The sequence below is a fragment of the Elephantulus edwardii genome, unplaced genomic scaffold (assembly GCF_000299155.1).
Source record: "Elephantulus edwardii isolate Elephantulus edwardi_28Jun2011 unplaced genomic scaffold, EleEdw1.0 scaffold00023, whole genome shotgun sequence".
NCBI classification, from domain to species: Eukaryota; Metazoa; Chordata; class Mammalia; order Macroscelidea; family Macroscelididae; genus Elephantulus; species Elephantulus edwardii.
Window position 1 is genome coordinate 22,315,977 of NW_006399773.1, and position 27,363 is coordinate 22,343,339.

The 27,363-nt window shown below is 37.8% G+C and overlaps 1 protein-coding gene across 1 annotated transcript in view; it reads left to right on the top strand.

Moving 5' to 3' along the window:
* DIAPH3 (diaphanous-related formin 3) overlaps window positions 1-27,363 on the top strand; it is a 740,013-nt gene that overhangs the window by 561,971 nt on the left and 150,679 nt on the right. Inside the window, exons 25-26 of the mRNA XM_006882733.1 lie at window positions 5,160-5,255; window positions 5,881-5,940. Coding sequence (XP_006882795.1) covers window positions 5,160-5,255; window positions 5,881-5,940 — 156 coding nt within the window. The remainder of the gene's footprint in view (window positions 1-5,159; window positions 5,256-5,880; window positions 5,941-27,363) is intronic.

Sequence of the window (27,363 nt, forward strand, 5' to 3'; positions counted from 1 at the left end):
CAAGATCCATCTAACATCAGCTACAATATCTCTAGTACCACGACCCCTTCTGAAACCAGCCTGGACTTCTGGTAGTTCTCTGTTGATCTGCTGTTCCAGTCGTTTTTGGATAATCTTCAGCAAAATCTTGCTTGCATGTGAAATCAGTGAGATTGTTCTGTGGTTTCCACATTCAGTTGGGTCACCTTTCTTTGGGATAGGAACAAATATAGATCTCTTCCAGTCAGTTGGCCAAGTGGTCGATCTCCAGATTTCTTGGCACAACTTGAAAAATAATATATAATACTAGTATTTTTTTCTAAGTGGTGTAAATAGATGAAAGTCACAATCTTGCCTTAAATGAATTCTGTCTAGTAGTCAAAAATGTCAATTAAACAATATAATATGATAAAGGATTTATTAGTGTATCCACTACCACTTGCCATTGGTATAAAGAAGAACTCGCATTTTAGCCCAAATGGGTCATGAAAGGATTTTAAATTATGGCTTAAAGGAAAGTACAAATTAGCTTGTGAAGTAAATGGGAGGCTATTGTGTATAAAGAGAAAAGTAAATAGAAAAGCATGAGAGATTATTATGGATTATGTAAAAATTTTTATTGAGTCCACACATATTAGTATCTATTTCCTAAAAGCAAGAGGATTATTCTCTCTGCTATGCTTGGGAGGGTGAAGCGACAGCACAAGAAGCAAAGACCCTTGCAAGAGAGAAAGACTCAAGAGAGAGAGACTCTCAGTGAGATGAATTGACTCAGTGACTAAGGTAATGGGGGGTAGGTGTGCCAGGGAAGATCAGGTTGGCGCAGGATAGAGCAGGATTCAGAGCTGTTGTACATAGGGTCGCTATGAGTCACAAGCGACTCTACAGCACATAACAACAAGAACCCATAATAAGAATAATAGTAAAGTTAATTAATAATAGTAAAGTTCAGTATAATTATCTAATGTTCAGTCTCTATTGCAAATTCCTCATTATCCCAGTAATGTCATTTATAACATTTTTGTAATCCAGGAATAAAGTGAATATACTGAACAGTGTTTAGGTACCTATTTATTCTCCTTCAAGTTCCTTAACCTTTTCTATCTTTCTCTTGTCTCCTTTCTTTCTCCTGCTCCCTCTCTCAGCCTGTCATTACATTGATAGGTTTTTTTTTAAATCCTTCCCATTGTCATTTGATCACTTTCTTGCAGCTATGTTCAGATTAAATACTGTTGTGTAAAGTACTCTGTAGGTTCTTAGTGTATTCTTTCATGAGGTAGTTGACATTTTTGTTTTCCAATGTGATAATCCATTCCTACTATGACCTATTTTTTTTTTACTATGACCTATTTAATCATTGTGTTGCCCTACAGCTTGCAAGATTTCCTTATGTTATCATTTCGCTACCTTTATGACACATCCCTGCCTGTTATGACATATTATTACTATTATAATAATTATTTTTTAGATAGTTACTTGTTTTTGTCATTGTTGTTATTGTTATTATGATATAGTTCTGGTGGCAGAGTAGGTAAGGAGCTGCGATGATATTCACAACTGTCCAAAGGAAAAATATGGACAGCTTCCTTTCATATGATTTACATTCTCTGAAAACTTGCTGGAGGATTAGCTCTCACTTGATGGTGCATTACACAACCACAGAGTATATTGTTTCCCCATTAACTGAGTTGTTGTTGTTGCTGTTGTTTTGTACTAAAGAGTCAGAATCGACTCATAGCTGACCCTTCAGTGGGTTTTCAGAGGCAGTTAATCGCATGAGAGGAGACTACCCATCTATCCATCTCCTGCAGAGCAGATAGTGGCCTCGAACCATATGCCTTCAGGTTTTCAGTGCAGCCTCTTGCCACTATTTGTTGTTGTTGTTATGTGACATCGAGTTATCTGTGACTCAGAGTGACCCTGTGTACACCAGCCCTAGACCCTGCTCTATCCCTTGCCAATCTTATTGTTTCAGACACACCTATCCCCATTACCCCACATTACCCCAGTGACTGAATCAATCCATCTCATCAAGGTTCTTCCCCTCATACGCTGTCCCCACCACCCTCCCTAGCATGACGGCCCTCTCCAAGGACTGATCCCTCTTTGCAGCATTTCCAAAGTGTGTCATACAAAGCTTCAGAATCCTTGCCTCCAAGGAGCAGCTTGGATTCACCCTCTCCAGGAAAAACCTGTTTGTTCTCCTAGCAGTCCATGGTATATTCAACACTCTTCTCCAGCATTGGAGATAGGACACATCCCTGGCATAAACCTTCCCAGTTTTGAACCATGTAGTGTTTCCTTGCTCTGTTCTGACAACTGCCTCATGGTCCAAGTATAAGTTTCCCATTAGCACAATCAAGTGTTCTAGGATTCCCATTCTTCTCAGAGTCAGCCACAGTTTGTTATGATCCACACAGTCAAATGTCTTTGTATATTCAATGAAACACAGATAGACATTTCTCTGGTACTTTTTGCTTTCAGCCAAGATCCATCTAACATTAGCGACAATATCCTAGTACCACAACCCCTTCTAAACCCAGCCTGCACATCTGATAATTCTCTTTTGATGTGCTCTTCCAGTCATTTTTGGATAATCTTCAGCAGAATCTTGCTTGCACGTGATATTAGTGATACTGTTCGATAATTTCCACACCCTGTCAGATCACCTTTCTTTGGAATGGGACCAAATAGAGATCTTTTCCAGTCATTTGGCCAAGTGGTTGACTTGGGGAATGGGAGTAGGTGTGTCAGAAACAACAAGATGGGCACAGGATAAAGCAGGGTTAAGGGCTGTTGTGCATAGGGTCGCTATGAGTCACAGGCAACTCAGTGGCACATAACAGCAACAACTAATTCAGCACCACAGCTTAAAGGCATCCACCAGAACTCTCTTATTTACTGAGCATTAGTATTAAAAGCAAGATCTAAGTGGTAGGTGTGCTCATTACTATCATGGTGTCATTTTTACCCAACTTTTTTGATTGACAAAGCTAAATTTTTCTTCTGTTTTTGTTTTTGAAACTTTTTAGCTCATACAGTTATCTTCAAGTCCAATTTAGTATTTCATGATTCGTCTTCTGTCTTCCCCATTCCATATTTATATTTCTTTCTCCTACAGTGAGCACGACGTTGCAGACAACATCTATGTATTTCCCATCTGTTCAGTGTCTTACTGCTCTCATAATGATTACAGTATCACTAAATCAGTACTGGTTTTTTGTAAGACTTGGGCTACCAAACTGAAGGCTCGTGGTTTGGATCCACCAGTTTATCTGTGGAAGGAAGTAGGGCCGTTTCCTCCCATGTGATTACCCACCAGAGGGTCAGCTATGAGTAGGCTCCAATTTGATGCTTCTCAACAACAACAAATCAATACCATTGCCAACAACAAACTTAATAAATTCCAAATGTCTTTGTAGTTTCTTGTCATTTAAAGTATAGTCATTAAATGGGTTCAAGAATTTCTGGGATCAAACCTCTTCTATTACAGTTAACGTTACTAACATAATTCACAGGTATTTTTGTTTCTGTTTAATTTCACCTTAAAGGTATCTGACTTTTTTCTGTTCTCATTTTTACTTTCTTTTAAAGTTTTAGATTATTAAAAATTTTGTCTTTAACTAACGGAATATATTTGTTACCTTATGCTTGCAATTACCTAGAGTTCTTTCTAGAATAAAATATGGTTGAATTTGAATGAATATCTTCTATGATAGCTAGATAGTTTCATCACTTAAGATGTCTAAACAGTTTATCGTATTTTAATTAAAATAACCATCAAAGCACTTTTGAATTCTATTTACATTACATAAACAACTTCAGAAAAACTATTTCTCACCCACCTTTACTTGATAACACTAGAAGAATTTATACTTTTCTAAAAATATAAAACAGAGCAGATGGAAACAAGGCCAATGCATATTTATATTTATGTATCTGTTTATAAACTGTAAATGAATTTACTGCATTCACTTGTCAACTTTTCTTCATAAAAAGGATTGCACTAAAAAAGGAAACAAAAAGAGATAGAAATTTCGGAGGAAGTAGTTTTCCACTGCCTTGGACATACTTTAGACCTACCATTTAGTAGGGAATTTCCACAAGTAAATTCTTTGTGTTGGGGGATATTTTATTACATTTCCTTACATTTCCTTACATTTCTGTTAATTCTGTATTTCTTGAAGCTTCATTTCTCTACTCTATTTGCATGACATTGAAGATTGTAAATAACTTAATCTTGTAAAAATAATCTATTTGTAGAACGAATTGACTCTATAGTTATATTCTTCATTAATGTTATTGCTATTGTGTACCACTGAGTCGGACCTGACTCATTGCTGATCATCCAGTGGGTTTTCAGAGACAGTTAATTGCAAGGGAAGAGATTGCCCATCCACCTCCCATGGAGAAGCAGGTGGCTTTGAACCACATGTCTTTGGAATTGCAGTGCAGCTTCTTGCCATTAGCCCACCAGAGCTCCCTCATGAATTATATACAAAAATATCAATTTAAACTAAATAACAATGAAATACAGTCCTTTCAGATATTTGACATCATCTTTTACTGTATTTTCCATATAGAATACAACCTTTTCACGTGCTCTGTGAAAGTCTATAGTAGTTGTCCTTTGGCAGCTCAAGTCAGAGCACAGTCGTTCTCTCTGATACAAAAAATAAATTGTTGGGAGCATGTTCACAGAAGTTAGCTCGAGAATGTAATTTTGTACAATCACTTCAGACAGCAGAATCTGCACAGCAGAAACAAAAACACACTCCAACACCTGGTCGATTTTAGAATAGAAGCTGCTGCCTTGAAAATAACCCATTTCTATGAGGGAAATGTGATTTATGATAACCTGAGACACAGATATGACTAGAAGCACATTCCATTTAAAGTTATTGTGCTGCTGGACTATAAAAACAGTACTCTGAAGTGAATCAATGGAACTGGGTCTTCTTTAGTGGACAGTAGCATAGGCACTAATGAGACAGATTTCATTAAAAACAGCTGATTTATGAGAGAGTTAAAGTCCTATTTTATTTTGAAATTGCTGGTTTAGTCCTGGCACCCGACCTTTCCTTCCCCATCACCAGCACCATCCCCAGTTTCCCTGTATGCTTTGACATTGCTATGGTAACCCTGAGGGCTGATGGAATTCCCTGCATCTCTTTTCACAGAGGGTGATGAGACAGGAGTGATGGATAGTCTGCTGGAGGCGTTGCAGTCAGGGGCTGCTTTCCGAGACCGAAGAAAAAGGACACCAAAGCCGAAAGGTGACTATTATACTTATTTCATGTTCCTTTCCAGGGAACTGTCACAGAGATGACACTGCCCCTCCCCCTTTTTAAAGTCATGTGTTAAGAATTCAGTGCTATGGGCAACAACTGTTTAGAAATTTGCTTAATCTTTCCCTAGCAGTGACAAATGTCAGAGAGGTATGCATTCCAGTTGGCCAATGTCAGTAGCACATTAACACATCAATGCACTGAACTTAGAAAATCCTGATTAGTGTGACAAGTCTCATTTAAAGAACCATGTGTACCGTATCCCTGTGGAGTTTACAGTAGCATAATTAGATGGAAGTAAAAGTCATAACATTATGCCTTGTTTCAAATATTTCAGGGTATTGAAGCATTGCTTTGCTTCTAGAAATACTTAACCTTGGAATAAGTCTGCCTTATATGGTTATACTTCTTGAGAATAGCTTACCCACTACCACTCCATTCATTCTGACTAGTGGCCCTGTAGAACAGAGCAGGACTATCCCAAGAAGTTTTCAAGACTATAATGCTTTAAATAGGTAGAATGCCTTATTGTCCTGCCATAGGGCAGATGATGGGTTACAAGACCAGACCTGTATACGAAGTTTCTTTCTTTCTTTCCTTCTTTTTTTAACAGATATTCGACAGAGTCTCAGTCCCATCTCTCAGAGGCCTGTTCTGAAAAGTTGTAACCATGGTAATAAACCATATTCCTAAATTGCACATTCTTATCTAGTTAATCTCTGGTTTTAGTAGATTGCCTTAAAGATCTCAAGTTTCTATATACCTGAAACTGTAAACCTGTAAATATCCACATTTGCTATGAGTACATATACTCATGATTTCTAGTCTTGCATTCTTGTCCTGCGGTGCTCTCTTAGGGTATTATTTTATAGCAGTGGATTTTGTTTACTTTACTGTTCTTTTAAGTTTCTTTCACATGTTCCTGACCTATGCTGTACCCCTTCAAAAGCGATATGCTCTCAAAATATTATGTTAAGTAGTGAGTTTACATAGATACAATTTAAAATACTGAATCTGTTAACCTGTTTTTGCTACTACAGTCTGAAATATTTTGACAGCACTTTGGCATAATGATAAATACAGATGAGCTCCATAAGATTCTATTGTAGAAAAATATGCTAAACGTAACTGAAAAGGTGATTTTACAGGCAGGAAAATAATTACAGTGGGCTCTGATAACTCCCAAAGACTGGCTCGTTAGAAATCCCAAACTAACTGATGCCTTCTTCCTCTTCCTCTTTTTGGGTCCTGCTTCTTGACTGGACTTATTTTCTTTGTCTCCTTTTCTCTCAATGTTCCACATTGTGGAGTTCTGTTTACCTTGCATTGTAAATCCTAATTCATCCTGATGGCCGTTCATTCACGGTGTGACTGTCATCCAATTCACCACATTTATAAATGGAAGAATCCTTGGTAGAGTTCATTCAAGCCTTTTTTTATTGGTGATAATTAGCTAAATTTTGCAAGTACTAAAGTGTAACTGCATAGAGATGTAGAGTCCAAATTTCAAGGGTAGTCTAGAAATTACGAAATAGTGGTTTCTTTACAGCTTCATGAATCCTCACAGACCAAAGTAAGGTGTTACGTTGTTGTTATTGTGTGCTGTTGAGTCGGAACCAACCCATAGCTGACCCTCCAGTGAGTTTTCAGAGGCACTAAATTGCACAGGAAGCTTGATTACCCATCTTTCTCCTGCAGAGTAGCTAGTGGACTTAAGGTGATTAAGCCAGGCTGCTCCTTGAAGGCAAGGATCCTGAAGCTTCTTCTGACATACTTTGGACATGTTGCAAGGCATGTCCAGTCAGTCCTTGGAGAGGGACTTCATGCTTGGGAGGGTGGAGGAACAGCGCAGGAGAGGAAGACCCTCCATGAGGTGGATTGATTCAGTCCCTGGGGTCGTGGGAATAGGTGTGTTGGAGACAGTAAGATTGGCAAGAGATAGACCAGGGTTTAGTGCTGTTTTACATAGGGTTGCTATGAATGGCAGGCGACTCAACGGCACATAACAACAACAACAATAAATAAAAAGATTTTAAAAACCTATAGCATAATTCTGAATAGGTCTTTTTTTCCTTACACCAATTATATTATTGTTTTTGCTTTACCTTCTGATATAATAATAGGAAAGAAATGGTGGGATAAGTCAAAGAAAATAATTGTGGCTAAGTATTCCCTATTTTTGGATTTATGATTTAAAGTCACGTTCATGTACTAAATCATGACTAAATGATAAATGATAGGACTTTCTATTAATAATAAAAATTCATTGGCATCAAGTCATAATCGACTCCTGGCTGACCTCAGGTTTCAGAGGCTATAAATAGCGTGGGAGTAGATAGCCCATCTTCCTCCTCCAGAGTTGCTACTGGATTTCAACTCCAAAGGGACTTAGCCTTTGGGTTAGCAGTGCACTCTCTCTGGACTATTTCACTGGAGCTGTGAGTACAAAGTTGCATTATGTATAAAGATTTAGGTTACTTCCTATTAATAGTGAATCATACAAATAGCACAGATTAAAGAAAAGAACCACATGTAAATGCATTTATTGTGTGTGATTTTAATAGTATTCATTTATAAATTTATAAATATTATTATGCTATTATTTGGGGAAAATCATTTAAGATAAATTTGCATACCAGCCTAAGGGAACTCTGTCCGTTTATAATTATAATCATAGTAAACTATGATGACTTTGCTAGAAAATTTATACTTCTAAATTGTGATTTTTCTGACCTTAAAACAAAGTAGATGAGCGTTACTTTTCTGTCTTTTCTAAAGTTACTTACTATGTACTATGTTCAGTTCTTAGGTTGTTGTGATCATTGATTTAGGAAATCAAATGCCAGAAAGGCATTTCACACAGATCAAATTCTTTTTTCTAATATAAACCTATTCTGTTAAAGCATTTTAAAAACATCTTTTCTGTTATTATATCTGTTTTGTTTCCTTTTACATTTCTAACCAAATAGAAAGAAGCTAGAAAAATAGAATTGATCTTTATAGACTGTATATATGTAGATAGATTAGGCTAGACATTGAAATATGAAGATTCCTTTTATTTAAGATAATTTCTTCATTACAAAAAGATCATTTTAATTTTTAGGATAAAATAATACATTAAGGTTCAGTTTTATAATCTTATTTCTAAATACCACTATGTGAAATAATAACCCTATAATAGAATCCTATGTTAAAATTTAACATTAAATCTATTTTATACAATATTCAGTAGTTGATACGATTTCATCATTTAATCTTAGATTAATTCAGCAATTTTCCACCATATGTTTGTTCACTTGGTAAGTTCAAATGAAAATAATATTTATGTTCACTAAATTGTCCATAAATGCTAGAAACTATAACTGTATACTATATTTTATTATGTACTGTTTGGTTTAACCCTCAGTAATCCTGTGGGAGGGTGGAGGGTTAATGCAGTTAACTCCATGTTCTAGTTTGAAAAAAAGAAAAAAAAATCAATGACTACGAGGTTAAGTACCTCTCTTGAAGTCATGCAGTTCAGCTTTAACCCTGAGCCTTTCTGCATCAGAGCCCAGTTTTTAATTGTGCATGCCTGTTAATATCTAAAGGCAAGTACCTAGCTCAGTATTTAATCCCATTACCATCCACAAGCCAGATCTGTTCATGTAAATATGAACTATTGAATCAGAATTTGTCATGTTTTCTAGCCTCTCACATTCCTCACCTCTTTGCTACACATTTAAATGTAGATAACACAGTTTTCCCTCCATAACCTTGGATTACAGGCATATACTAGTTCCTGGAACTAATCATGGTGATTTTTTAAAATTCAGAAAGAATTATTACTTATATTTTAGTATTTCTCTTTTTCAAATAAATGGTATTAAGACTTGACTGCATAATGTGTAATATGATGGACTGCAGCAAGTCTTCAGGTGAAATGTAGACAGTATAGTCCTCTAAAGATTTATAGCTTCAGAAACCCAAAGTGGATGACCATCATGAGTTGGAATTGACTCCATGGCATGGCAGTGGGTGTGTACTCCATTATAATCCAAAATTTAGGAGGTGTGTGTATATCTCTTGGTAATACAGTAGTTAAGTAGTTGGCTGCCAACCAGAAGGGTGTCACTACTCAAAAGCACTCCAAAGACAGCCTGCTTCCATGCAGATTTACAGCTTTGAAAACGATAGAGAGCGAGCTGTTCTCATCTCCTCTCTATGATCGTTATGAATTGACATTGGCTTGGAAATGATAGGTGTGTGTGTTTTCTGAACTCATGATAAGGTTCCATTCTGACAACTGATGCTGCTTATGTTAGGAATTTTCAAACTCTCATGCTCTCAACTAGATTGCCTTTAAGAACAGTGTCAAAACAAGATGTCAGGTTGAGAATGGCTGTAAGGAGGATGTGTTGTTCAATTGTAGTGTGCTGTTAGAGCTGAATGTTTCTGAATGTTCTCTTCATTACAACTCTTAGCTTGGACTTAATTATATACCAGGCCATAGTTTGGTGTATGACAGTGTTTTGAACCCAACACCACCAACAAAATAACCAAATCCACTGTCATGTCTTTTCAGATTCATAGCAACCCTTTATGGTAGAGTAGAACTGACTCTTAGGATTGCCAAGATTAAATCATGATTAAAGTTGACTGACACATCTTTCTCCTGTGGAGTAGCTGGTCAGTTTAAACCTCTGATTTTTCAGTTAACACCCTAGACCTTCAAGACCTAGTTAGTGCCATAATGTGAAAAATAAAGCGTTGTCAGTGAACATCTGAAAATGACAACATATGCAAATTATGCACCACAATACTGTTTGTGTTAATAATAATGAGAAAGTAAAAAGCAAAACGAAACAAAAACTAGGTGAGCATTACCAAATATGTCTATCATAATGCAGATATATTTTAAATCAGAAAGTTCTTGTGGTATCCTGAAAGTTCAAATTTAACTTTATTAGCTTCTGTGTTAACCTTTCATTGTTTATGGGCTGTAAATGGTTTTTTTGTAACTATATTCCCAAGCTTCTTAGATTTTTTTTTAAAAAGCACATTTTCTTTTTATTTTTTAAAATCAAAATATCTTCATAAAGTATCTTTTGAGATTTGAGCCCGAAATGTCCTAATATATATTTTGACAAAGATTATCTCAAATATATTAACTCGTATGAAGTTCAAAAGCATAGAAATCATATATACCGAATATCCCAGCTCTATTGTTTCTCTTTAGTTATAACCTTTATCTTTGCCTAGCTTATTTGTTTGTTTTGGCTATTAAGGCCTAAGCAGAAATGATATGTTTCTTCTTTCACTTTCCAAAATATTCATTCATTCAGTGAAATTTATTGAACAATTGCTAAGTGTTTGAAACACGAAGGTACCTGACATTATTTTTCCCTCAAAGAATTCACTAACCAGTTGGAGGAGAGACCAGTTGTTATTCCCATTGCATGTAATAAATGCCCAAATAGAGGAAACACCTAAGTCTGTGGAAGACCAGAAAGAAATAGTGAAGCCAGATGTGGAGGTGAGAGCAGAGTCCTGCAGAAAGTCTTCTAAAGAGACCCGGTGTAAAAAGAGAAAGGTCCTCGTGAGGATAGCCATGTCTGACCTTTACTGACTTCACAAAGGAGGGAACTGTCTCCGTCATCAACATCAACAACATCAAACTAATTTCCAGGAGGTCAGAAATGTCCCCCATGTTCCCACATCTCCTTCTGCTCATCGCAGCACCAATATTACTTCTTTCCTGGCTCCAAAATCCAATGCAGTAACTCACAGGCCACACAGAACCACACTGGGGAAGTCAGAAGGCGGTAAATCAGGTTTGTGACTGAATACAGTCAGGACAGTTTCCAAAATATGCTTGCAGACACTTCAGCCTTAAGCCTCATGGCTGTAAGCCAGTGTTACAAAGTTCTTAGTCCTTCCAGTATGGGCTTTTCCCTCCACATCCTCCAAAAACTTGGGCAAAAGGCTCTTAGCACTGGTTCAGTAGCATAGCGGGTCTGCTCATGCCAGATCTATGGTTCTCTACTGTAGGCTACTATGGCTGTTGCTCGCTAGTTGGGCTGGTGCAAGAATCTCTAGGCCCAAAGGACATGCTATATTCTCTTCCTTCTTCTTTTCTGGTATGGAAGATCTTCCCTTCTGCCATTAAATCTGCTCAGTGTAATGACGTGCGTAAGCCTAATCCCCTGTGCATAGGTTACCATGCCCTGTTCACATATTCTCACCTATCCACCTTGCAAAATTAAATGTGTTGCTTGGGGAAACCCTTTTGAACACTAAACTGTTCACACCACATCTGGAATTCAAACTGAGTTTTGGAAGATGAGCAGAAATTAGTTCCAAACACCTGAAGAAAAGATAAGCCAAGAAGAACTAACAACATGTATACTTTCTTAGAATCTCTCTGAATTCTAAAACACTATATACTCTGACATAGCATCCCAATCTTCTCATTTTGTAGTACTCAATGCTAACTGCTCTTAAGATGTTCTCATTCTGTTTCTATCTTCCATGCTACTTTGTTGTATGGGACAGAAAAGTCCTCCTGTCATATTCTCTGTCATATATTCCCTCTACTCATGTAGTAGCTCTCTGCTTTCCTGTTTTAACTTGGGTCCTTAATTTTCTTAGTACCTACCATTTCAGAAATAGTAAGAAGATATTAATTAAGTAAATATCTTTAAACTTAGTCTTGAATAGAAAAAATTTGAGGAGAAAAAAATCAGGGCTTGGGATTTCTCCCAAATAACAGAATAACAATTTTAAAGGTCCAGATGTCTACACTAAAAGATTAAGTTGTCCTCAGGGTTGCCTGGAATTGTCTGTAAGGGAAGAAGTCAAAGAATATGTCAAAAGTTTGGGGGAAACCTATAACCAGAAGAAGATAAAATAGATGAATGGGACCTTCTAAGAATCAAATCCCTATGCACATCAAAAAATTTCTCCAACAGGGTAAAAAGGGAAACCACAGACTGGGAAAAAGTATTTGGTAATGACATATCAGATACGGGAATTATATCCAGAATTTATAAAATACTTGAGCACCACAACAAGATAAAGGTAAATAATCCAATGGAAAAATGTGCAAAGGATATGAACAGACATGTCACCAAAGAAGATACTCAGATGGCTAACAAGCACATGAAGAAATGTTCAAAATCTCTAGCTCTAAGAGAGATGCAGATCAAAACAACTATGAGATATCATCTCACCCCAGTCAGAATAGCAAAATTTAACAGAATAGCAAGCAAAAAATGCTGGTGAGTTTGTGGAGATACTGGAACCCTTATTCACAGTTGGTGGAAATGTAAAATGGTGCAACCACTATGGAAAGTGGTATGGCGCTTTCTCAAAAAGTTGCAAATAGAGATACCATTTGACCCAGCAATTCCACTACTGGGAATATATTTGAAGGAGACCATAACTGACATCCAAACAGAATTATGCACACCCATGTTTATTGTGGCTCTGTTCACAATAGCAAGGAGTTGGAAACAACCCAGGTGCCCATCAACAAACGAATGGATAGAAAAGCTGTGATATATTCACACAATGGAATACTACACTGCATTGAGAAACAAGGAACTCATGAAATATTATTCAAAATGGGTGAGCCTGGAGGACATTATGCTGAGTGAAATATCTCAGTCACAAAAGGACAAATACTGCATGGTGCCACTGTTGTGAAACAGAACTGACATTGGGGTTTGGGGGAGACTAAAAAAGACGGGTTCAGTAATGTATACTGCATTGAAACAGATGAGGTAGAAAACTGTTTAAAAGGGATATGTGATTAGATGTTTTTGTCGTGACAGGAGTCCAGAACGAAGACTACATGGTGGAGTGGACCTGGGGGAGTGATTGTAAAACAGTGAAATAATTTTTCTTTTACTTTTCCAAGAGGGTAGTGTACTAGGGGGTGATGGTTGGGAGGGAAGAAAAGTGCAACAGTGGATGAATGGAAATCCAAAATCTCTCTAAATTTTTATGAAATTAATAATAAATTAAAAAAGAAAAAAGGGTTTGAGGGAAGACCTCAGCCCTAGACCTCCACTGAAGAGACACTTAAGGAGAATCGTCAAAGTTGTGTAAGCAAATTAAGTATCTGAAGAATATCCTTAATAACTAATACAAGTGCATAATGAAGTGAGGAAAAGAAACACACAAGCAGGGCTCTGACTCATTGTAACCCTATGAAAAACAGAACGAAACCCTACTTGATCCTGTACTGTCCTCAAAATCTCTGCTGAGCTTAAGTTCATTGTTTTAGTCATGTCCTCAGTCCGTCTCATTGAAAATAGTCCTCTTTTTTTGCTATCATCCTACTAATCATTTTGTGTCTCTCCATGGGCAGGACTAAAGTAGGTGACAAAATCTCAGCATCCTTGCTTCTGAGGAGCATTCTGGCTGCACTGCTTTCAAAAAACATTTATTTTTATGACCGTCTGTACTGTATTCAACGATGAAAGCTATACAGGTGTTCAGGTCTTTCGTTCCTAGGGTCCCTATGTATGAGCCATCTATGACTCAACAGCACTAAAGAAAAACAACAACAACATACTGTATTCAATATTCTTCATGAACCCCTCAATTCAAAACCGTCAATCCTTTGACACTCTTTATTCATTGTCCAGCCTTAGCATATGTATAAATCAATTGAAAATGCCATGGATTGAGTAAAGTACATCTTCATTTTAAAGTGAAATCCTTGCTCTTTGGTACTTTAGAGAAATTCTTGGTAGCAGATTCGCCCAATGCAATATGTCGTTTGATTTTTTGACAATTGCTTCCCTGGATTTTGCTTGCACAGAGAACCGGGAAACTTACCTGGATTTGTCCTTAATGATTTACTGGAAGTAACCACATGGCCCTAATGCTTTGGCAACTCTGTAGCTAAGTGACAGGAGTCCCAGGCCAAATCTTACAAGCTTTTTAATCCTCTATTATGTATGAATCTCAATCATGGTCTTTTGCCTGCTTCAAATCCCACCTGCAATAGTGACGGATTTTAACTGCCACCAGTTATGATCTGGTGATTATTTTCTTAGTCTCCAGATCATATAAATGAAAGTCATTGCCATGTTTCAGTGGAGTGCCTTTGGCATTATAATGATAGTTTCACTCAATCTAGAATTGTTTTTGTTTGTCTTCATCTTCTGTATGTCTTATTAAAAATGTCTCCATAGAATATTTTTTGAATCTGATTTTTTAGTCTTTTTCCCCCTAGAATACCCTTTCATGACTGGGGTTTCTCAGAGCCTATGCACTTGTTCTTGTTGTTCGTGTTGTTGTTGTTGTTATTGTTGTTATTATGTGCCATTGAGTCACCTGTGACTCATAGCAACCCTATGTACAACAGCCTAAACCCTGCCCTATCCTATGCCAATCTCATTGTCTCTGGCACATCTACCCCCATTACTCTAGTCACTGAATCAATCCACCTCATCGAGGGTCTTCCTCTCCTGCATTGTCCCTCCACTCTCCCAAGCATGACGTCCCTCTCCAAGGACTGATTCCTCCTTGCAAGATGTCCATAGTATGTTAGAGGAAGCTTTAGAATCCTTGTCTCCAAAGAGCATCCCAGTTTCACCCTCTCCAGGCAAGTGATTGCAAAGTCCGTGGCATGAGACACACCTTAGTCTCCAGACTTACATCTTGCCCTTCAGTCCTTTAGAGAGGTCTCTAACTGCACACTTTCCCATCACAATGGGTCTTTTAATTTCCTGGCTCCTGGTGCCAAGAGGGTTGATTGTAGAGCTGTGAACAATCTCACTATCCATCATGATGCTGCCACTCACCCCAGTGGTTAGAATCTTTGTTTTCTTGATACTGAGCCTCAATCCATATTGAAGGCTGCAGGCCTTGACCTTCCATAGCAAGTGCTTCACGTCCTCCTCAGTGTCAGCAAGCAGAGTTGTGTCAACTGCGTCATACAGATTGTTCATGAGTCTTCCACCAATCTTTTTTTATTTTTTATTTTCTTATTTTTGTGCATGTACCATCAAATTGGATCTAACTGGTACAGGAGGAGATTGTCCTTCCTTCTCCAGCAGAGCATCTGGTGGATTCAAACCATGCACCTCTGGGATTGCAGTGCAGCTTCTTGCCACTAGGCCACCAGAGCTCCCTGAGTCTTCTTCCAATCTTGATGCCACATTTCTCCTCATAGAGCCCAGCGTCCCCAATAACCTGTTCTTCATAAAGATTGAAATGGTATGGAGAAAGGATACCTCCCAGGCATACACCCTTCCCAGTTTTGAACCATGCAGTGTTTCCTTGCACTGTTCTGATGACTGCTACCTGGTCTAAGTATAGGTCTCACATTAGCACGATCAAGTGTTCTAGGATTCTCATTCTTCTCAGAGTCAGCCACAGTTTGTTGTGATCCACACAGTCAAACGCCTTTGAATAATCAAAGAAACACAGATATACTACAGTACACTGTAAAGTATAAAACTTTTGTGTCAAAAAAAAACCACTTTTGTGTCAGAGGTTACACAGGGCTGTTCAGTTACACCTTTGATACATCTGCCTGCAGTTCGATTGCATCCTCAGTAGATGGTTCTCTTTTTGTTAAGTAGTACAGTGGGGATTCTTTTTCTCCTTCAGTTAAATGGATATAGAGTAATCAGAAAGAATCCTATAAACTATATGCAATTAAAACTTCTAATGATAAAACTATTTAACTGTGACAAAATAAGATAAAACATAATCAAAATTTTACGCAAACAAGTATTACTCATTTTTAGTGAGCATCTATAACCTAAACAAAATCTTTCTATATTATCTTTACACGAAATCAATTCTTAATAGCCTTAATTTGGATTTGATTATCTATTTTTACTTCTCCATTTATATATGGAGCTTTGAGAGATTTTTATAGAAATAAGATTGTATTGCCTCCAGGCACAGCTGCTCTGCCACACTTAAGATTTGAAGTCAAAATTTAGTGTGAAGCTAGTTAGATATCCTTGAATTAGCATATTTCTGTACAAAATAGACTCTAAGGGAGGCACACAAAATCTGTTTTGTGGTTGATGCAGCAAAACTTCACACACACCCATCCTCCCTCCCTAAGCTAATCTGTTTTGGATCTCTCTCTCTTTTTTTTTTTTTTTTGACCTGTCTTTTCCCCAAGCAGCAAGAATTTGTCTTGAGGCTGAATGTAGAATTTCTAATGTTTTCAGTGATATCTGCTGAGCCCTAGTTGCCTTAGACTTTTCTCAAACAATGAGAACTACACCAGACCTGTCCTTGTGTAGAGTATCTATTAACGTAGAAAAGTTGGCAAGGACCATTTCCATTTCTTTTAACTGTGTCCTATTTTGAAATATAAAGAGCATAAGGAACAAAATAGTAAAATTATGTGTTCCTTGTGAAAGTCATTTTGGCTTATTTTCTGGAAAGTATTTTGTTGTTGTTCCTTTTCTGATGAACTTGTGGCTGCCAAATAACCCACAAAAGGAACTATTAAAATTCTAATTGTTTCTGACACCCGTACACTCGGGCTTTCATGCAGAATCAAATGCTACCTGTAGTTGTCAAAAGACTTAAATATTTTTTAAGGAGACTTTTCTAGGCCACAGAGGTAGAACAATTTGGGTGATTTCACATTTTATTCAAACATCAGTCTCTCGTATTTACTATGTAGTCAAGCAAAAGGAAGAATGGTCTCCACAGGGTGCCCACCTCAGTAAGTATGCCCTGTGGGTAGACTGCAGAGGCTTTTCTTCCTAATTTACAGTCAGGGCAGGACAACCTTTTGGTATAGTCATTATCAAACAGGCTTTTAAGCAAGAACAGGTTAGAAAATTCTCAAGTAGTGAAAACTTCAACTTATTAGAAGAAGATATTTCTTTAAAAAAAATGGTAAATGTCTTTCATTGAATGAGCATTTACAAATGTATGCTGAAAGGATGAACATGAACTGAGTAAAGAGGAGATTATAAGTAAAACTACCCTATAAGGCAAACAAAATTGACTTTCCCTCAATATTTATGATTAATATGTCTGGTGTTCTCTCTATGGACCATAATTATGATCATTTTTCCAATTTGGGGGGGTTCCTCCCACACACACTGTAAAATTCTCGCTTTTCTCTTAGCAAGAACCCTGGCTGATGTAGTTTATTGTATTTTGAGTTGCTAACAAGAAGGCAATGATTCAGATTCACTCAGTTGCTAACAATGGTCAGTGACTCAAATCCTGGGGAGAAAAATTAGCAAGTCTCTTCCCTAAAGACTTCTGGTGAGCCCTGGTGCTGAACTTAATGGAGGAGTTCTGAATCAGAACCCACCACAGCGGTGGATTACCTTCGGCTTTGGTCTTTCTCATAGCAGAGCTTTCCAAACTGGGATTATGAAGAGTCACTGAAGGGGCTCTAGAGACAAACTTTTTATAATACTTCCTGCCCTTTTTCCCTTTTGGGAAAAGAATCTATTGATTTAATAAAAATTTTCTGAAGGTAAGAAAAGAAATAATAGTTCTTTTTTATTTGAGTATTGATTTATTTAAACTCTCATCCTTCTGCTTACCTTAATTGTTGAATGGAGGGCTCTGGTGGCTTGGTGGTAAGAATCTGCACTGCAATCCCAAAGACATGTGGTTTGAATCCTGAGGTTGTTGACAATTAGCTTGCTCAGCTCCACCGTCAATACGCTTGGCACCAACAGTCAGGAAATCAGAAGAAGAATTACACTTTGAAAATATGTTGTCAGGGATCTCTTCAGAGTCCTGAGAAGCAACAGCTAGTCTCTAGTCATCTAGAGACTAATGTGTCCCTGATGCTGGCATGGTCTTAGCAATTACTTGTTATGTATGTATCAGAGAACTTGACAGTGACAAAGGTTGATAGAAGAAGAATCAATGCTTTTGAGTTTTGGTGCTGGAGAAGAGTCTTAAATATATCGTGGACCACCAAGAAAACAAGTGAAGGGGCAGCAAAACCCCCATTTTTTATAAACCCCCATTAACGCTAGAGGCAGAAGTGGGCCTTAAAAATTCTTAGCTTAGGGCAAACACGAGTGCCCCAAGTAAAGCCTGCTCTGTCCTTGAAAAGTAAAAAATTAACTAGTGTCTACGTGACACAAAAAGTAAAGGTGGGCAAAATAACCAGCCCATCAAAAGCCGACCAAGTGACTGATCCCCCAGCCCGCCAATCTCTTTGCCCTAGCAGGGGCACTCAAGAAAAAACTATAAAAGCAAGTGGGAGGGAAAACTCGAGGCTTTTTTCCTTCACCATCTTCCTGGGGAAGGCAGATAGCCTCCACGCGGGGAAAATTAAATAATAAATGCTCTTGAAATTTCAGACGTGTTTTTCGATTTCTTTGAGGGGTATTTTGTGGGCACAACACAAGTCTATCTTAAGAGAGGATAAAATCAAGTTTCTTCTTGGAGGCTAGGATTTTGAAGCTCCATCTCACATACTTTGTGAACATGGCCAAGAAAGACCAATCCTTGGAGAAGAATATCATTCTTGGAAAGTGGAGGGATAACGCAGGAGAGGAAGACCCTGGATGAGATTAATTGATACAATGACTGGGGCAGTGGGGGTAGATTTGTCAGAGACAGTGAAACTGGCTCAGGATGTAGCAGGCTTCAGAGCTGTTGTACATAGGGTCCTAGGAGTCATAGGCAACTCAAAAGCACATAACAAAACAACAACTCCTCTTATTTTAAAATTTTAATATGCTTAACAAGAAGCCACTTTTACTATAACTCTTTGCCATTTGAGAAGTTACAAATGATCCAGTGTAATGGAGATATCATAGACATTCAGTGAGGATGTGTGGACAGAGAAAATATCATCTATATCTAGAACCAGATTAGATTTGCTAGAACAAGAAAAAATGTCAGGTCCAATGTCAAGTAATGCCAAAAGAGAGGTAGCACAGGCTAACTTGTGCTTACCTATTAACTGATGTCAACTATTTCACGTTTCACCTTTTCAAAAATTTTACTTCTAGATATAGCTAGCCTCTCTCCTCTTCTCTTCTCTTCTCTTCTCTTCTCTTCTCTTCTCTTCTCTTCTCTTCTCTTCTCTTCTCTTCTCTTCTCTTCTCTCTCTTTCTCTCTCTCCCTCTGTGTGTGTGTGTGTGTGTGTGTGTGTGTATGTCTCTCACAAACCCCTCAGCTCTTTCTTAAAGAATCCAAGTTAATGTCACACTTAAAATGCCTTCCAAGACAAAGGACCTAGTAAGCAAGATTAAATTAAACCCAAACCCACTGCAGAGTCAATTTCCATTTCATAACAGTGATATAGGACAGAATAGAACTGCTCCATAGGATTTTCAAAGATGTAAATCATGGGAGAAAACCAGGGAACAGCTGGTGAGTGTCAAGCAACTGACAAGTTCTGAACATTTAATGGATTAAAACCACCCGCTAATTGCTTTAGCCACTGTATCACCAGGACTTCTCAAGTAAGGTAGGTGCCTGTTTACTTACTAAGATGTAGTGAGGAGTTTCACACATTTTGTGTAAATGTATGTGAAATTATTCACTATAGATTACCAAGTAAGCCTCTCTCACCTTATATTTTAGATTATCCACCCTGGGTTAAGCAACTTGTTAGGTGCCATTGAGCCTAGTACAACTCATAGACCCTATGAAGCACAGGTCTGAACCCTCTCAGTCCTTTACCATCCTCATCATCTCTGCCACACTTGGGCTCATCACTGCGGTCACCATTTCATTCTATCTCATTGAGGTTCTTTCTTTGATCCTCCACCTGTCTAAGCATGATACTCCTTTCCAAGGAAGAGCATCTCCCAGCAACATACCTAAAAGCATATGAGATGCTCTCCATCATTCTTGCCTCCAGGCTGCACTTTCTCCAAGACTTTTGGCAGTTCATGGGTTATTCAGTGCTCTTCTCCAACACCACAGCTCAAAGACTAAGATTCTTCTGTCTTTGTTCATTGTCTAACTCTCTGATGCACAGAAAGTGATTGAAAAGACTAACTTCTGTATCAGATGCACCTTAGTCTTCAGACTGACATCACTGCTGCTCGATAATTTGCAGAGGTCCTTGACAGTGGACTTTCCCAATGCAGTATGTCTCTTGATCTCCTGACCACTGGTACTAAGGGTGTTGATTGTGGATCTAAGTAAAGTGAAATTGTTGAGCTTTAATCTTTTCTCCATTTATTATTATGTTGCTTATCTGTCCACTGATGAGGATTTTTGTCTTTTTGAGGTTCAGATGCAATCTATATTGAAGTCTATATTCTTTGATCTTTTCCAGCAAGCATTTCAAGTCCTCCTCACTTTTCACAAGTAAGGTTGTGTCCTCTATAAAGCAGGTAGTTGATGAATCTTCCTCCAGTTCTGATACCACATTGTTCTTCACAGTGTCCAGTTTCTTGAATTATTCGTTCAGCATAGATTAACTAGATATGGAGAAAGGATACAAACCTAGCACAAAGTTTTCTGGATTCTAAACATGCAGTGCTTGCTCCTTGCTCTGTTTGGAAAACAACTTTTTGTCTATATATAGGTTTCATATGAGCACAATTTAATGTTACAGAATTCCCATTCTTCTCAATGTTATTTAGAGTTTATTATTCTCCACACAGTCAAATGCTTTTATTTAGTAAAAAAAAAAATACAAATAGATACTCTTCTAGTATTCTCTGCTTTCAGTCAGGGTCTACCTGACATCTCCAACGATATTTGCCATGGCCTCTTTTAAACCCAACTTGAACTTCTGCCAGTTTCCTAATGATGTTCTGTTCTAGCCATTTTTTAATGCTCTTCAGTCATATTTTGCTTGCATGTGTTATTAATAATAGTGGTCAATAATTTCCACATTCTATTGGATCACCCTTCACAGAAATGGGAACAGATATAGATCTTTTCCATTCAGTTGGCCAAGATGCTGTTCTCACAACTTACCACCATAGATTAGTGAGCACATCAAGAGCGACATTATTTGAAACATGTCAATTGGTAATCCATAAATTCTGGGACCTTATTCTTTGCCCATACCTTTAATGAAACTTGAACATCTCCTTTCATCCCCATTGGCTCTTGTTCATATGGCTGTCACCGAGACAGTCTTGTTGAGTTGTTCTCACAGGTTTCATTGCAGTTGGAACTAGAAGGAATGATAGGTAATGAGTTGGTTCTACTTCTTTACCCTTCCTGTGACGGGCTTTACATTCTTTATGCTGTGAAGGACAGTCGTACATACGCAGAGCACCTGGACAGGAGAAAGGAAAGCTGTGTGCGCAATGGAGGCAAGCCTTGAGTAAGGAAAACTTTTTTTTTCTTGTCAAAGTTTTCCTTCTCTTTTTAATTTATGGATATTGGTTTCTACAAATTAAAGAGGAGGAGAGTACAATTTAGCTAACTAAAAGTAAAATTCAGTTCTTAAGAACACGTTCAATACTTGAAGTTAGAGCCACAGGAAATAACTTCTGCAAATGGTTTTCCAAATCTGGGTCCCACTGAGAAAACATCTTGCTTATATTAATGACCCTTTTAGAATAATTTCTTAAGATATTTGAAATACAATTAATTGATTTTGGGATATTAGAAGTCTGGCTCTGACAAAACCTACAAATATCAAAGGGTCATATTTTTCTGAAGTTTAATACATTAAAAACAGCCCAAAACCCAGACCCCTCCACCAAATGTAAGCTCATTGCCCTTTAGTCAGTTTTTGCTTGTTTTGTTTCATTCTTTTGTTTTTTATTTCCATTCAACGAAGATGTTTATCTTTTGCTTTTCAAAGAGAGTGTGAACTGGGGCTTGGGGCAAAGAAAAAAGAGTAAGGAAAACTTTTAAGATCTCACGTACTAGCATCTATTCTCTCGTGTGTTAGGATGTAAGGTTTCCTTCTGAAAATGACTGGTTTTGTGTGAAGAAGGTGACCATAGGTAAAAGATGACAATCTCCTTTAGGGTTTGGAAGAATTGCTAATTTTTGCTTTGTGGGTTCATCTGAAACGGGACCATCATTGTATAGTAATAGCTGTCTGCAAAAACAGAGAGAAAGAAAAGTAGCTCCCAATATATTCTCAAGGCCCTCTGTCAAAAGTCTTGTTCCCTAAGAGTTTGGACAGTTAATCAGCAAATGTGACCTTAGGGACCATTCAGCCGGCAACCAGGTGTGCTTTAGATCACCGTCCTAACAGAGCCATCATGTTTCTGTAGAAAATAAGATATTCTATGTCTAAGAAAGAGAGCTCTGGTGGCGTACTGGTAAGGAATTGTGCTGCCAACCCAAAGGCATGCAGTTTGAATCTATGAGCTGCCCTGTGTAAGAAAGATGGACACTCTCCTGCTGTGCAGTTTACTGCTTCTAAAACCCCTCCATTCCTGGATCATTATCTTGTTGCAACTTGACTTCTTCAAAACATCTGTCAGTACATTATAATAAGTCTGATATCTTTTCCTAAAAGCAATAATTGATGTTAAACTTGTTATGGCCAAAGTGTTCCAGGGTCATACAGCAGTTAACACATGTGGAGTTAAGGATTTATTCAAAGTTGTTTTCCTAGCCATTGCTTGACTTTGCCATGTGGTTGGGCAGGGATATAGGAATAGGGCGTGCTAGCCTAAATACAAGGCTATCTTACCAATTCATAAGGGATTTGAATAGTCTTGTCATTAAATTGAGAGGCTCCAACAGCAGAATTAGAAGAAACTTCATCACTAGCAAAGAAGAATAAACAGGAGAGTGCAACAAGTCTAGCAAAAGCCATTGAAGCCACAGCAGAGGAGTGGACCTTGGGACTGCTGCCTCCCATAGACAGAACCAGAGCTATTTGGAGGTAGCAGGGGGAGCCAATAGTGGCAGGACCAAGAGCTTTGTGACACTGGCTTAAAGCCATAAGGCTCAAGACAGAGGTGCCTATGAGCACATTTCACAAGCCATCCTTACTGTGTTTTATCACTAACCTGTGTTGTAACCTTTTGACTTCTCAACATGGTTCTTTACATTTTCTGAGTTACTGTGTTGAGTATTGGACCCAGTAAAGCTGAACGATTAGTGTTGAGATCCATGCAAAGAGGTAAAGGAGCGTGAGGTATGTGTCTGACCTCATGGGAATTAGTTTTGTGTTGTTTCTGTTTTTGACAGAGACATTTCCCTTTGTGAAGTTGTTAAAGGTCAATATGACCATTCTCACATGACCCTTCCTCTTTTTACAACCTTTTAGACAGTTAACCAAAAGGTTAGAAGTTTGAATCCACCCAGAAACTCCTTGGAACACATGGCAATTTGCTTCTTAGAAACTGTCCATTAAAAACCTGTATTGCACAGTTCTATTGGCACAAATGAGATTGTCATTTGTTGGAATTGACCAGACAGTGACTGGGGTCTTTGGTGTGGTGTTTTATATATCATTAGATCACACACACGTCACTTACTGAATAGTCACCACAGGTAGAGAAAACCCTTTTTTGATTTGTTGTCAAACTTAAAAATGAATGAGTTTTTAAAACCTTGGCACATAATAGGTACTTGGAAAATAACAGTAATGTTCTTACTTGATAACCTTTTATGAAAGCATAAAACTAGCCTGAGCTTTAAATTCTACTTACAAAAGTTTTGACTAATCTAGGAGAGCAATGTAACCTTGAAAAACAGCATGGAGTCAGATGGGCTTTGGAGTTAGACAGGTATGTGTTTGATCCATTGACTTACAGTGTAGCACATGCTTCTTGGGGTGTTTGAAAGTGCAATCCTAGAACTGAGTATATATTCAATAAATTCAAAATGTCAGTTCAGTTGTTCCTTGTCCTTGTCCTCTTCTTTACCTTCTCTTCCATGCTGAACGTGTCAATAGGAAGTTAATGTGAATTCTTGAACAAAGTAGCAGGAATGCAAAATGATCTCTTACTCAAAGAGATTGATTTATATATATATATATATATATACACACACACACACACACAAAACTATGAATGTTTCCTACACTAAAATCATGTCTATGTTTTTATTATATATCCTTGGGGGGAAATATACCTTCTGTTATTTGATGTTAATAATTTTTCTTTTAGCAAATAAATTGGTATCTTGTAAGATCCAAAGCCATTATTGAGTCAAATTCTTTTAAGCATTGATATTAACAACAAAAGGCCTCCTACTTTTGTTCCGTCATTTCTTCTAAACACTATCTGTTAAGAGCAAGGAAAAAAATAATTTTAATAACAATCACCAATTTGTCATCTGAACTTAGTTTAAATTTTTCATGAAATAAAAGATGATGACTAACGAAATAGTACTAGCATCCATCTCTTAGAAGTTCGGGTGGCCTAGTGGTAGGAAGCAGTGCTGCAATTCCAAAGGTACTTATCCACCAGCTGTCCTATGGAAGAATGATAGGAAATCTCTTCCTCAGCAATTTGCTGCCTCTGAAAATCTGCTGGAGGGTCAGTTATATAAGTCAGTTCCAACTCCATGGCACACAACAACAGTTCGTACTTACCAAATGTCTCAGATCATAAATTTTCAGCAAACATCAGAGAAGTTTAGTCTCACAAGTTAGAGCACAATAACTTTATTCATAAAAGTTAAACTTTTCGCCAGTGTCTGGAACATAGTGGTAATGATTGCCTAACTGTAGAAAGATAATTTATCTCTTCATTTGTGAAGAGTGAACTTTCAAAATATCAATTAAATTCAAAATTTTTAATATTAAGTAAGAACAGAGGTTATGTCTACATAAGGTTTTTATATTAAACATTAATTGGATCTCACTAATTTAGAAATTATGCTAACTCCAGAAGTTCTACTGCAGATTTATTTTTAAGCTGTTTGCTAAGAAAAGGTGTGTTAAGGAAGTCAATAGTATGAACCAAGTTTGAAAAAAAGAAAAAAAAAACCCTTAAGAAATTAAGAGACTGTGGAGACTTTTGATTTTAGAGTAGTTTGGTGAAGTTTGTTTTTGTATTTTCAAACTCCCTTTCTCCCTTGGAAATCAACACAAAGCCATCAGGAGAAGTAATGAAAACACAGATTTCAACTGCTTTGAAAGCAAGGCATTTGTAACCTGGAGCAACAGCATAGACGAAGAATGGAGAAGGTGATGCTGTGCTGAGAAAGCAGAAACCCAGAGAGAAAGCATTTAAGAGCTAAGAAATTTCAGTGCTGGAGTCACAGGCGAAGAAGTGGGACATGGAGCTAAAGATGGGACTGTGAATGAGGTAGTTCCACTTCTGTGCAGTCAGTCTGACTCCAAAGTGGAGAGTTGGGGTGTGTGTGTGGGTGTGTGTGTGAGAGAGAGATAGAGAGAATGTGTCACTACCTCGCGTTACTTCCCTATCCTCCATCATCACTCTAGGGGGTGAGAAGTTTATTGTGTAGAAAATTATGCTAGAGCTTGACTAGATTAGAAATGCAAGGCCAGATGAGGTTCTATGCAGGGAACAAGGATTGTTCAAATACAGAAGAAGGTCTCCAAGAGAAAGAAATAAAAAAAATTTTAAATGACTGCTAGATTCTTTTTGTCCCTTCTACCACTTGGGATTTAGACCACTGAAGTTAAACCTATATACTCCAAGAGGAAGTCAGAGTACTACTCCAGTGATGAAACTGAGAAAAAAGCTTGTAGATACACGCATTTACACCCTCCCTACCCGCCTCCCCAGAAAAAGGCCAGTTTACACCCATATTCACAGAAGCACACTAGGTAATAAACCTACTCTATTCTTCAAAAGTCAGTACTTTTAAGTATTAAAGTAGAGTTGAAGCTGCACTGCAATCTTGAATGCACACAGTTCTAATCCACAGGAGAAAGCGGACAGTCTCCTCTTGTGTGATTAAGCGCCTCTAAAATCCGCACAGAGGGTCAGCTAGACGGGTTGATTCTGACTGGATGGTACACAACAGCAACAACCGAGGCATCTCAGCTGTGCTTGAGGGAAACCATCAATCTGGTAAAAAAAGGAAAGGAAAAACGAATTCTTAGCAAACAGCAATTACAGAAAAGAAAATAATTTCAAACTACCGACATCATTAATAATTGCATGAGTCCAGAGATTATTTTAAAATTAAAAGAATAAGATGATAGGTAGGTAGATGTATGTTTAGATAACAAATCAGAAAGGAGATATCTTAGAAGTATAAAACATATACGGTAACAGAAAAAAATCAGTATTTTATCTAGAAGAAAACTTAAAGATAATTTCAGGGGAAGATTTTTAGGAAAAAAACCCTCAAAAATTTTAGATAATCTGATCTGTTTGGTCAGATGTACAATTGTATGGACTAAATTTGGGAGCAATTTTAAAAGGATCTCATGAAAATATAGAAATAAGAAAGATGTAATCATAGAACACTACTTGACATACCTGAATATACTACCCTCCATAGAACACTGGTAGCCTAGTGGTAAGAATCTGTGCTGCCATTCCAAAGGCACATAGTTCAAAATCACCATATGTTCTAAGGGAGATGGATGGGCAGTCTCCTGTACAATTTATTGCCTCTGAAAATCTGCTGGAGGGTCAGCTACAAGTTGGTTCTAACACGACGGCAAACATCAAATAGTCATGATAGTTTAAAACACTGGCTGCCAAATTCCAAGAAGGTTCTCAATGATCCTCGTTCCCTGTACCTTGCTCCAAGGTTAGTCTGTGTAACCAGTAGACTATGACAGAAATTATGACATATCACTGTCACAGTTAGGTTATAAAAGAGACTGCAACTTTCATCTTGTGTACTCTCTTGTTGGTTCATTTTCATTTTCATATTCAATCTCTCTTTTTCCTCTCCCTCTCCCCCTCCTCCTCTCTTGGAAAAACTGTTGTAAATCCCAAATTGTATGAAATTCAGTCTTTGGTTCAGTACTAAGAGAGCTCTAAGTAGATCCTCTGTTCTAGTCAAGTCTTCAGAGACTGTGGCCCTGGCAAATAGTTTCTTTTCAGCTCCTAAGAGATCCAGTGTCTTTCCCACTGGAAAGCTGCTTCTTTTTGTTCTTCTTATGTGTCATCGAGTCACCTCTGAGCCAGTCTCACTGACTCTGACACACCAACCCCCTTTGCCCCAGTTATCTCCACCCTTCAAGCACGATGTCCTTCTCCAAGGACTGGTCTCTCCCAGGCTACATGCCCAAAGAATGTGAGACTGAGTTTCAAAATCCTAGCCT